This window comes from Doryrhamphus excisus, linkage group LG20 (genome assembly GCF_037039965.1).
Source record: "Doryrhamphus excisus strain RoL-2023G ecotype Guam linkage group LG20, RoL_Dexc_Guam_v1.1, whole genome shotgun sequence".
NCBI lineage: Eukaryota > Metazoa > Chordata > Actinopteri > Syngnathiformes > Syngnathidae > Doryrhamphus > Doryrhamphus excisus.
In genome coordinates this window covers 11,062,359-11,076,037 of record NC_136376.1, presented here as the reverse complement: position 1 = coordinate 11,076,037, position 13,679 = coordinate 11,062,359, and the positions used below count along the sequence as shown (strand labels likewise).

The 13,679-nt window shown below is 41.7% G+C and overlaps 1 protein-coding gene across 1 annotated transcript in view; it reads right to left on the bottom strand.

Annotated features, from left to right (window-relative positions):
• The window catches only part of ptk7b (protein tyrosine kinase 7b), an 83,823-nt gene extending 70,281 nt beyond the window's left edge, over positions 1-13,542 (bottom strand). Inside the window, exons 1-2 of the mRNA XM_058058250.2 lie at positions 13,255-13,542; positions 13,012-13,148 (exon numbers count right to left, since the gene is read on the bottom strand). Coding sequence (XP_057914233.2) covers positions 13,012-13,148; positions 13,255-13,298 — 181 coding nt within the window. The 5' untranslated portion in view covers positions 13,299-13,542. The remainder of the gene's footprint in view (positions 1-13,011; positions 13,149-13,254) is intronic.
• Positions 13,543-13,679: the final 137 nt, after the last annotated feature.

Below are 13,679 nucleotides of genomic sequence, written 5' to 3'. Positions count from 1 at the left end.
TGCTGATATAGTTCATCTTCAAACAGCTAAAATAATGCATAAGGCTAAAAATAACCAATTAGCTAAAAATGTCATCCAATACTTCTCTACAAGAGAGGAGAAATATGATCTCAGGGAAGAACTACATTTGAAACACTTCTATGCTAGGACTACGTTAAAAAGCCATAGCATTTCAGTATGTGGAATCAAACTATGGAATGGATTGAGTAAGGACCTCAAACAATGCACAACGATGAGCCAATTCAAGAAACAATACAAGCAGTTGATGTTTGCTAAATACAAGGATGAAGAGTCTTGAACCAGTCATGATGTGCTATACATATCACTATATTGACACTTACTATGGTACCCATTATGTCATTGGATGCTCATATCACCTCCTACTTCGGTACGAGGTGCATGATTTAAAAAAAAATGTATTATGGAAAGCAGGAAGTGAACAAATGTAACAGTTACTGATTGTAAAAGTACCAGATGAAGGGGTAGGATTTAATAAGCTTTGCTTCTTCCTACTCCTTTTGGACATGTGGAACTGTGAACTGATTATGGGATGCACTCAATTGTAATCTGATGCATGTTTACATGAAATAAAACCATTACCATTTTCAATACAATTTCAATATTTTGTTAAAATTAAATGTTAATGCATTTAAACATGCATGTTTCTGTATAGTTAGAGAACTACACTGACACACTTACCACCAACTGCTCTGCGGATGGTGGCCACACACACACACACACACCATAGCCTTTCCTGCATGCTGTGAGTGTGTATTGACATGTTTTCAAAATTCCTGAGGCTAAGAGGAGAGTGTGTGTGTGTGTGTGTGTGTATCCGACAGTGTAGCGCTCACATTTGCACCACAGGAAGCCAACAGCCAAACACACCACCACCATCTCCTCTGCCTGCTGTTGTTCAGACCCTCTGGGGAGACCACTACCTCAGCCCTCCGTTCTGACCACACACACACTGAGCAGAAACCTCAGACCACATGGTCCACGATGATGGCGAGGCTTTTGGCCTTTTGACTCGGCTTGGCCCTGGATGAAGGCAAGAAGGATGGTGGCGTGTGTAACAAAGAGGACCCCTGCAGAGATCCGCATCAGCTGTGACGTAACACGGAGGAAACGGCCACAACAGAATCTTTACTTCCTGTCTCATCTGACCCAGTCGGGGCAGCTGGGGAGCATTCATGTCAGACACAGCACTGTAGTATCCATCGTCACCTGTTCTGATGAGGACAGGAAATGCTGCCCTGAGCTCAAGCACCTGCACAGAGCGCTCCATTGTAGTATGTTTGTCCATTGTCGGAATTTGACCTGCGCTCCTCATAACAATGCAAAGAATTTATGTGTCATCCAAACAGGGATACTAAAGACAAAGATTTTGGTATTAAAAACAGCCAGTGTACAAATGACACAATGTGATGGGTCTGGACGTGGAGCAAAAACATCTAGAACAGTTAAGAATCCAGAACATTATGCATTATTAATAATTGTAATAATGCAATATTGCATTATTACAACCACCAATCCAGAACAAGAATCCAAAACTGGCTTCCCGTTCCCCAACGCATTCACTTCAAAGTTCTTCTCATAACCTACAAAGCCCACCACGATCTAACCCCCCCATATCTCAGAGACCTCCTCCATCCACACAATCCCCTTCGCTCCTCACACTCCAACCTCCTGGTACTCCCCTGTAAGACCAAGATCCAAACCTGGGGTGACAGAGCCTTCTCCATCGCTGCCCCCACCCTCTGGAACTCTTTGCCCCATTCACTCCGTGCTCGCCCTGACCTTCCCAGTTTCAAAAAACAACTAAAAACCCACCTCTTTATCTGTTTTTAATGTCTAACTTTTTATACCTGACTGCTGTGCCCCCGTCCCGCTTTTTCTCATGTTTTAACTGTGTATTAACCAATGAATGTTGTATTTTAATGTATCTTTTACTCTGTTTACTTGCTTTTATTCAACTCCATTCTTCTGTAAAGTGTCTGAGTATTTTGAAAAGCGCTATACAAATAAAATGTATTATTATTTATTATTATTATTATATCCCGATATGGTAATGGTAATGGTTTTATTTCATTTGAACATGCATCAGATTACAATTGAGTGCATCCCATAATCAGTTCACAGTTCCACATGTCCAAAAGGAGTAGGAAGAAGCAAAGCTTTTTAAATCCTACCCGTCCATCTGGTACTTTTACAATCAGATATCAATATGATATCAGCACAAATTATTCGCAGCTGGGATATAATGAGGATAACCAGTATAGAAAATGGATGGATGGTAGGAAACCAGAGTAAGCGCCACAAAGTGATGCCCCAATGGAGATTCGGACCCATTGAATGCCTAAAAATACAATCCCATTTATTACTTGGGAATTTTACTCGGCTTTTCTACATTTTACTCGTTCTCCATGAAAGCCCTCACCGTCGTGTTTATCAAGTAGACTGCAGAGCAACACCAAAAAAAAGAACAATTTTGAATATTCATGATAAACACATGAAACAGATAACTGACAGCATGGCAATTTTGCATCAAACAATAACATCCCTCTCCATCACTCTCGATACAATGGTGAGGAAGGATAGAAGGAAGAATGCAAGACAAACAGGAAGCACCTTAGCATGAAAGCTGGTGAAGGACTCGACACAGACCATAATAGTGAAAAACATCCAAACTAAACTATCCTGATCGGAAGTATGCGCATCCAACGCAGATTTAGAAGCAGAATAGCATGAATTTGTAGCAGGAAAAAGACCACCATTATGTTTCTGATGTGATGGAGCTTGACGTACACTCCGAGGGAGGTGTAAATCCAGGGCAGGCGAAAGCAGGGTGAGGTTTAAAAGGATCTACTTGATGCTATGGTTTGTGAAGCTAGAGCGGACAAATTGAAAAGAAGCCAGCAAAGGTGAAACAGAGTGCGAGCAGAGCAGCCACAGTCAGAGCAGAGGATGAGGTCGGGGAACTTGTTTTGCATTATTACAACCACCAAAAACAACAAAAAACCTTTGGGGTAATGAGCTTCTTTCGCTGTTGTAGTAATTATTTTCCACTAATGGAGAAGAATGCTGGACATAGTGTTCATTGTGCTTGGTGAAAAACCTGCAGATATGTGCAAATGCCAAAAGCGCGATGATGTAAATGATATTATCGTCATCCAAGGTGATTCAGTGTGATACAGACAACTGGGTAAAATGATAATGTGCAATGTTTACAGATATGATCTATTTTCGATACTTTCTTCAATAGAAGAATAGAAAACCTCCTAAAGGCCAATTTATACCACCCCTTTTTTCAAGTGGTTTGAACCCCACTGCTTAAATAACAATGCCATTCCCACGATACTTAGAGTGCAGGTTCAGGAAGAAGTAAAGTGAACACTAATATCACATTTTGAAGTCTTATGCAACAATTGTGTTATGATCTGACAAATCTTAAGTAAGTTTGATCACGTGTAGAATTAATACTTCGGCTTGGACAGTGGCAGCTGTTAAACTGACGGGGGAAAAAGTGTCTCACGTCTATGAGTGAAGCTGGGAGCACTGAATGTAGGTAGGATTGCAAGGTTAATAGTGTGTCATACTGTGTAAATATCAAAATATATTACAATATGGAAAAACGTGGGTTATTGCTCTATATACACAATATGTACAAAACAATTATGTTTCAATTTTGTGGGTGCACCTTATTTTCGATTGTCCGGAATATATGGTATTTTTCCACTACAAAAAAAGACAAAATACCTGTTTGATGTCTTAAATACAGTTTATATTACTTATAAACCCAATAACACGTTTTAATATTTCCAAACACTTTTATTATCAGAAATTGTGTTGAACAAGCAGCATATGAACAATTTAAAAATAAAATAAATAAAAAGTATGATGCCCAAAAGGGCAGTAAACTTCTGCGAAATTAAAATAATCATGCAAATGCTTTATGAATTATGATATTTACTTTTATATGCCCCCTCAGTATCAGTGCTCTTTTAGAGATCCAATCTATCATGTCAGCCAGCTGATCAGCCTTGTCATTCATTTCCATATCACCTGCATTTCATTAGTAAAAAATAAATGTTAACATCGGCATCAATTAGCCAACGCTTGCCGGATTACTGATTATTTTCTATTGGCATCTTGTTAATCGCGCATATTTTTAATTTGCACTGGGAAATCAAAATTAAGACGTACTAATGACTTCTGTGTTGCAGAAAAGGTGGAGGGTAAATCAAACCACAGGAATCTAAGCAGTTTAATAGAACTAATTGGGATAAAAATAAGAGGTCTTCCCCACACAAACTGTAATTCAGAACAACTGCAGTGTTTTGTTCAGAAATGCAACCAGTCCAGCCATGAGGGGCAACGGCCTGAGACAAGTGAAGCTTTTCAGGGGACTCGAACAAAGACAAGCGAGCTAAGAAATATAAAGGTCTGGGAAAAACAAGCAGCACCGTGGAACTTGGCTCACATCCAATCAATCCTACCTGCGATGATAAAAAACCACACGGTAGACTCCATGCTGACTCCATCAGACAGTGGAAAACCAGGTTTAAACCAAGCCGTGCAGTTTCAAGTCAAGATACTCTCGCTGTCATGACTGTGGTACTTTACATGGTCTAGAGGCGGACATGGCCTGATATAGACAGTACCACTATGAGGTATCGACTGCAAAGAAAGCATACAGATAATCTATCCAAAACATTATAAATATAATGTCATGTTTCTGGGCCACTTTCAAGCTTCAGTGGGAGAGGGAGGACATGGAGTGGAGACCTCACGTGCCGTTTTATTCCTTTCGAAATTGTGTTTTTCTTTTTCCACTTACTTTATCACCACATACCGTGTCGGTGTTTACAAGGACTGATTACACTGGACAGTTTATATGCCCAGTATTTGACCGACTTTTCATTGCAACATCGTATCTGTGAGGGAGCTGCCAATCGTCCCTCACTGATCAGGTGTTTGCCCCGCCTCCACACTGTCATGTTTCTATTTGTGTATATAGTTGGCTTTTGTTATTTACATATATTCTGGTTAGTACTTTAATTATATTTGTTTGCCATTTAAGTTGTTTAATTGCCACTTTAGTTAGTTATTTTTTTCATTTAGAAGTCATTGGTTTTGTTCCGGCGGCACGGTGATCGAGTGGTTAGCGCACAGACCTCACAGCTAGGAGGACCAGTGTTCGAGCCCACTCTCGGCCATCTCTGTGTGGAGTTTGCATGTTCTCCCCGTGCATGCGTGGGTTTTCTGCGGGTACTCCGGTTTCCTCCCACATTCCAAAAACATGCTAGGTTAATTGGTGACTCAAAATTGTCCATAGGTATGAATGTGAGTGTGAATGGTTGTTTGTCTATATGTGCCCTGTGATTGGCTGGCCACCAGTCCAGGGTGTACCCCGCCTCTCGCCCGAAGACAGCTGGGATAGGCTCCAGCACCCCCGCACCCCTTGTGAGGAAAAGCGGTAGAAAATGAATGAATGGTTTTGTTCCTAATTTCTCATCAGTTTCTCCTTTCTTTGAGGTGATTGGTCGGCCACAAACATGGAGGCGCGCCCATGTGAGTGCAGGCCCGAGGCTGATCACCTTGATTGGACTCTCCCAAGTGTCACCTGGAGGAGGGGGGTGTTAACTGGGGAGTTGTTGGGTAATCTAAGTTGTTAAATGTAATCTAGTGTTTAAAATGTATATAGAAAATGAAACTTCAGTGTGGTACTATTGAAAGGCTTTTGTAACATAAAAGAAGGGTATTATAAATGTAAATATGGTACCTTTTAGACATATTGCCTCACCCTCTCATTGGGGAATTATGGTTGGCCCTTCACGGGTAAAATGGGCTGGGTGAATTGTTGGTGGGGGGAAATGCTGTTGCACGGTCTGGCAAAATAAACTTGAAGATCTCTCAAGCCCGTGTCTGGTGTACATTTCAGATGCTATGGCTATCCCGGGCTAGTAAGAGGCCATTTTTCCAACTTAAAATCTTACAGTATCGTAACAATCTGGTGGTTAAAGAAGATGTAGTTGCACATGCAATTGTTTTATTAATATTAATGTTAGCATTTTTTTACAGGATGTGCACCGCTCTTATTCCAAACCAGTTGCGAACCACCGCCTTTGACCTACAACAATAAAAGAACTTAAAAATGTGCGGTTTATATTTGTGTTGAGCGCAAGTATAGGGTGAATATGTTAAGTAGAAAAAGACGGGAGGACATGCTCTCCAAACACCAACCGGGTCTCTGACAGGGTCAGTGCTGGCCAGCTGACCCTGTGCACTCGGAGATCAAACAGAGTTGAAGGTCCTTCCAATTAAACAACGGTGGCCTTTTCACTCTGTTTAAATGGTGCTGGTGAGGTGGGGAGGAGCAGCAGCAGGAGGAGCAGCAGGAGGAGCTCCAGTGTCGCTCTGCCTGTGGCCCGTTGCTATGATGAGTTCATTCAGTTTCGGGACACAAAGAGTTAATGGCTGCCGGGATTATGCAAGGACATGCCAGACGCCTTTCTCCTCTCCCCGCTGCCCTTTATTTCCTCCCTCCCTTTCTAAATGGGAGGACGCCAAATTCGGCATTCCTGCACGTTTCGATCCTGAGCATTTGAATTCAGCAGCAGTGCCGCCGCTTGCATGCTTGGCATCACTGTGGGAACAAAACAAGGATTGTGTTGCACTCTGAGCAGACTCACACCTGCCCTGCAGGGAGGCCGTTGTGAAGATTTACAACAGTGCGTCATATCTGAAGGGAATCAGACGAGCATAAACATCAGTTCTAATCATGTCGAAAAGAACCTGATATGATGCTATCGCTAATAGCTGAGAAATGATGCAGTTAATACGATAAGAGACTGCATATGATAACTTTTTTTTTTTTAAATACAATAGGAGATTTGTGTTGAGGCATCTTTCATTTTCATATCAAGCATGTCATACCTAGAACCAAATTCCTGTAAAAAAAACAGGCAACACCAGCTTGATTTAATAAGGCCTTTATAACCTGGCGGCTTGGGGGTCAAAACTGTAATCGTAATTTATTGGCTATTGGTAAAAAAAGGGAGGTGTTATACGATTTCATAGACTATGAAATATGGATGTCATGAATGGCTTTATGTTGTGCATAAAATGTGAGTCCATGTGTGAGCCACAACAGCACCTTTTGGTTTTTTTTATGTGTTTATAAATGAAGAAAATTTAAACGAAATCTAAAACTAACCAATAACAACAACGTGAACAAAGAAAGGTGTGCAAAGCTGACACACACACACACACACACACACACACACACACATCACAAGCATAGTTGACAAAAAACTGCTTGAAAACAGAAGCGGGTTTTTCAGTCTGAACTATTACATTACATTATAATTACATATTATATATGTACATAATTTACATTATTACTTTTATACTGTAAACTTTTTATGGTCAAATGGATTCTGCACTTCCAACACACTTAACTTAAACATGCCGATTATCATAGTGTATGTGGTCAAAAACTAAAATATATTTTATACATAAGATATTGATGACTATTTTTTCATACATTCACTTTAAAATTTAATGTGAAAAAAATATATGTACGTTCCAACTGTAGTATTGTGTATTTGTTTGTATGTATTTCTCTTTAACAGTTAATAAAGACTGGAGACTGTAATATTTTACTAAAATGGGATTTCAATATATTCTGAACTCCTGTTTCAATACGCATGTTGCACAATAGATCAAATTTGTATGCACATCCCTAATAAATAGAAATGTATAAAAATGTGAAAATACTTTCCATCGATTGTGTTGCAGTGATGAAGTTAAATTGTTCAGAATGAGATCATGTGTCTTGGCTGTATGAAGACGAGCGGTTTAGGACATTCAATTCATTGCATAGCTCCTCTGGCGTGAAAAACTGAATGCTGAAGCATGGTTGCAAATAATTGGAAATGATGTAGAACAGCTGGAAGGAAAATAATAACAAGGCAGGCAGAGAACGCTAACAACACGGCAAAGTCGGCGGAGGTGGAGGGTTGGCTCAGCTCTACCAGCGCGGGCCAGACGGGAGACAGAGCTGCGAGCAGGCACCGAGTCAATAAACAACAGAGATCCTTCCAGACGAGACTGGCAACAACGGGGGCCAAATAGACCCGCAAGGAAAGCGAGATCTACAGGGCCGGACTCTAATCACAACCACAGGATCCCGAGCCAGTACCAAAGCAAGAGCCAGCAGCCATGGGTCATTAGGTGCAGTAATCATCATTTCAAGCGAGCGAGCAGTCATTTCTTTGGCTTTGTTCAAAGTACGCAGATTTGAGCTTTCCGAACAAACGTGCCAGAGATTTTACAGCTTTGAAAACTTTCGCCACTGTACAACGCCATGCACGTCCCATCATCCACTCATGTTTAATCGTAAGCCATATTTTTTTATGGAACACTCACTTTTTTTTATAAAGCCGCTAATATTTTATTGTAGTTGTCAAACAAGCGAGTATCACGCCAGAAAGAAGCAAAGCGGGCCCTTTGAAGCCAAACGTTTGCATACCTTTCTCTCAGGAGGTCTTTAAATGAAGGCAAGATGTGAGCATGAGTGTAACATATCCGCCCCGGCAAATGTAGGGGGGGTATGTTTGATTAAAATTTAAGGACACACACTGTGCCTTTCAGGCTCCATTACTCCTTTCAAAGAAAATCACTTAACCAATCTCAACGTCCTTAAAAGACGGAATACCTGGATTGAATTCAAGGTCACAGCCAGGAGGACAGAAGACAAAAAACAAGGCAGGGACGCATCAGTTTCAAAATGACAAGAAACCCAAAGTGAGCGAGCCGTCATGATTGGAACCTCGGAAGGGGTGCAAGAGGATCCTCCCTTGGGAACGGGTCTGTCATAAAGGACTGAGAGAACACTGCATATATCATCCGAGTGCAAAGGGGGAAAAAGTAGACTTTCAAGTTCAAAAAGGTTTCATCTGGACTTGAATAAATACTGTTTGATAAATGACAAGAAACAAGAGCCATGGAGGACCTTCTCGTCTGGATTCACAATTCATGCAATTGGTAAAAAAAAATACTTGGTGACGCGCACACACACACAACTTCTTAATCACTTCTATTCAGTGGGTTCTCTCCGTTCCAGGCTTTGTTTTGTTGTCACGCTCAGCTCCTCAAGTGTAGCTCGCCTCGCTTACCCACACCCTGACTGACTATAATACTGATGTCTAGTTTGGACAATAAATATAAAAATAATTTTGTGGTCCGTTCCCGTGAGCATGTCCACATGCAGGACCACCACCAAACTGCCACAGGATGACTTCCACACCATCTTTATATGACAACTGGTATGTATGAGTGATGTGTCCATTGCCAACAAAATGGCTCTTTCACGTTCAGCCTCTGGTGGTTTTTTCTCCTTAACTCTCAAAATGTGTGATGGCGTATGTGTTGACACTAAGCAGAAGAGGGGGAGGGAGGTGTTACACGCAAGCTAGGTGAGGAAAATTTGCACAAAACAACAGCTGAGAGACTTTGTGTTTCTGAATGCCAGTTTTTAATAAGGATTAGCAAAATTGTTAATTTATATTTGATTGTGTAATGTTTCGATAATGTTGTTTCACTGTGAATAGTTGGAAATTCCCCAATAATTCACACAATCAATTGACTTTGGGATGGGTCTTTGTTTTTGTGTTTCACAAATATTTCTTGCTGCAATATGTTCTATGTTGAGCATATAAATCAACATTTCTGTGTTTACATTACCAATTCATTTTACACATACGGCTGACCCATACATCAGAGTTTGAACATTGCTGCGTCACTGTCATGACTTTTCAAAAATGAATTAATGATCACTGTTTCTCAGTTTGATAAGGCCTATTATAGGGGAGAAAAAACGCATATTGTAAATTCCGGCACAAAAAGCCGCACCCACAAGATTTAAAGGAAAAAAAAACATTAAAAACACATTAGAAATTGCAGGAGGTCATTACTCAATATAACAATCTGTCTGAATGTGTCATCTCAGACACTAAACTCATCACACAGCAACTTAACACTAAAATCTTATACCTAATAAATACACAAACATGTACCAATACAATTTTAAAATAAACAAATATGTATAACACAGGCTGCACAGCGGTCGAGTGGTTAGCGCGCAGACCTCACAGCTAGGAGACCTGGGTTCAATTCCACCCTCGGCCATCTCTGTGTGGAGTTTGCATGTTCTCCCCGTGCATGCGTGGGTTTTCTCCGGGTACTCCGGTTTCCTCCCACATTCCAAAAACATGCTAGGTTAATTGGTGACTCCAAATTGTCCATAGGTATGAATGTGAGTGTGAATGGTTGTTTGTCTATATGTGCCCTGTGATTGGCTGGCGACCAGTCCAGGGTGTACCCAGCCTCTCGCTCGAAGACAGCTGGGATAGGCTCCAGCAGAGGATAAGCGTAAAAATGAATGAATGTATAACGCATTCCCATAATGCATTTCATTTGAGTACATCATTTAATTGGAGGACAAGCAGCATATAAAAAATGAATGGATGGTGCAGCAATAACCTCCACCAGAGAGAACCAGTTGAGCACAGAGGGAGGCTGACGTCAGCACCCCAATGAATGTGTTGCTCAGATGCAGTTCATATTTTTACTTGTATTGGTACATGTTTATGTATTGATTAGATACAGTATAAGATTCTGGGTGCTAAAGTTGCTGTGTGATGAATTTAGTGTTTGTAAGATGACACCCAGAGAAAGACTGTTATATTGAGTAACGACCTCATGCAATTTCCAACCTTATTACACATGTAGTAAGGAATGACAAAGCAAGTAGAACGTCATGTGGAAGACAGATGGAGTCCTGACGAGGTGAAGGAGAAAGATGCTGCATTAAGAGTATGCACAGAACGCCATGAGTGGCTTTTTCATTGGCTGTGAAAGAAACATGAACAGCACCATGTCGGTTGGCGCCAACAAGAAAAAAGGCAAATAAACCTTGTAAAAATATAAAAGATAAATAGTTACTCCCTTTAGAAGATCACCAGACCCATACAGCACATTGTACGGCCGATAAGGACACTCGCTTTAACGCCCATAACTGTCCATCCAGCTTTCACACTTTAAGTGAGCCCTTTAAAAAATGACATTCCTAAAGTGGGCAAATCCCCCTCCGCCCTAACCCACCCCCGTCATGGTGGTACCTGGCTTAGCTCTATTTATTCACCTTATAAACACAGACCCGGAGCAGCCGCCCACTCCCCCGCTGCCTGTACACAGAGCACACATTCATCCCAAAGTGGGCACCGTGAGGAGGCTGCAGGGGGGCAGCATGCAGGCGTACTTCAATTTAGAGGACATTATCGGCCATTTTGATGATCGCGGCTGTGTCGACGACGCCTGCAAATGAAAACACGTGGTGTGGAGTTCTGATAACAGTGGCCATTTTAACACAAAGGAAAATAAGCTGTCTCTTAAATAATCGTTCTCTTGCCAAAACTATAGCTGGGGTGTGCACGTTTCATAAGAAAAGATAAGTTATATGCATGCCAGAGATGCATATGATAGCTGAGGCCATCATGCGCCGCCATTATGAATATGATCATGAGAGATGGTGTCTCTCATGTGTCGTGAGAGGATGGAATAGTAGCATTGGGAATACATTAAAGTTACTGTGAGGCGGAGATCAGTGATGCATGGAAGCATACGCTCATCCTGCATAACCTTGCTTACCGTGACAACTGTAGATCCATCCATCCATCCATCCATTTTTACCTCACCTACTGCTTATTTCTGTCTAATTGAGTGATGGCACCCCTGCAACCATAGTGAGGACAGGCAGCATAGAAAATAAATGAATGCATGATTGATGAGAGACTTTTTCCACTCAAAATGACTTCCAGGTGAGATCATCTGTTAGGCTGCATTCACACTTGAGTCGGTCTCCTGATCCGGAGCAAAGATAAGATACTTGATGTGTACTTCGGTGAGGTTTGCTTAGTGTTGACACTGATTTTTTTGTGTCATAAACCCCATAAACTATGCATATTGTATAGTCATGATTGGGCAGCTTTTACGACTTATTACAAGATGTAACATAAATATCATGAACCAAAATGGCGTCTACTGGGTTGAATACATTGGTTGTTTTTATATTCAGCTAATAATTCACCAAAAGCGTCTATGATCCATATAGTAAGTCTCATAATAAATAATGGCACAATAAAGGACAACCTCCATAAAGTGCATGCGTGTATGTTTTCTTCGTTCACTGCTGCTGTTGGTTTCATAAAACAACAGCATTGGTGTGAGATGGTGTGAGACCTCTTATCAGCCATCCAGTTGCTTTGTCTCAGTGGGGGGGAGGCGGAACTTCTAGCATACACACACAAAGCGCATTGACTGCAAAGCAAAATGCCCCATATGGGAATATATGGGAATATAATAATGAGGCCAACAAAACGAATGAACAAGTTCAAATGAATGTGTCCCAATCTCGTGAATCGTCTGATGACACCCCGAGTTTCTGCTGTCATTTTAACACCGGTCCATGTGTTTGTTCTGTATAACGTTCACATTTGAACTCTCCGGTGCAAATGTTCAAATGCACCAGGGTTCGGTTGACCGCACTAATAGAGAAAAACCCACTCGACTTCGGTTTAACCGAAGCAAACACAAAAAGCGTGTAAAGCACCCCTAAAATGCTATGAATGCATTCCACAGACAGAATCAACCAACAACCACAGAATCACTTCCAGAAAGGGTGAATAACACCCCTCCCCCAAAACTAACTGCATTGAAATGTACTTTAAATTCGAATTTGTAGATAGTATTCATTCAAAAGTGTAGATTATGCAAGCCTCATTGTTGGAATTCTAAGCTCCTCAGAGGTGTAAAATGAAGGTGATTATATAAATGACCCAATCTAAACTTTCACAGTAAGTGATGTTAGTAAACTATAAACTACACGCGTGTATTTTAGTTTTAGTTGATAGCACATTGGAACAGTTTAGTCATTAATGTACCAACCTTGTAGGCTGACGATAGCGAGGGTGTACATCGGACTCAGTCGTACTTTTCTCCCGCTCTCTCTGCGTCGATCCTCGGCCTCTCTTGTTAGATCCATGACGGTCTTTGAGCTAGGCGGCTCCGGTGTTGCTCCCCGACTACAGTGGAGCCGTGAAGCGGGGCGGGAGCGTGAAAGGGAACCGTGCGAGACAACGAACCGCCGTTACCTGGGCAGGTAACAGGGGAGCCGGGCGTGGATCTCACCTGGTTGTTGGAGAGGATGGCTCGCGGGAACGAGACGGACACATGCGGGACGGTGGCTCGGTTCCCAGGCGGGTCAGTGCACACTTACTTCGAGTACGACAGATGAAGACGCGCCGAAAGTTTGAAGCGAAAGAACAAAATGAGTAGTTGTAAACGCAGGCTGCCGTGTTTCAGTAAAAACCGGCATGTGCAGCAAACCGATGCCTCGTCCACAGGCTCTGACCACCGAGTCGCTCGAGTCTGGAGCGAGAGGGAGTTTCGCTCCGCGTTGTTTCCAAGTTGGCTTCCTCCCACTCACAGTAGTGTTTGTACAACAGCGTAACAACCTCACTAACAAGACGATCCTTTTCCTGTTTGGACTTTCAAAATAAACTTACCACGCGCGTTTTTCAAGTTACGACGACGCTTTCACAAATACTGCATAG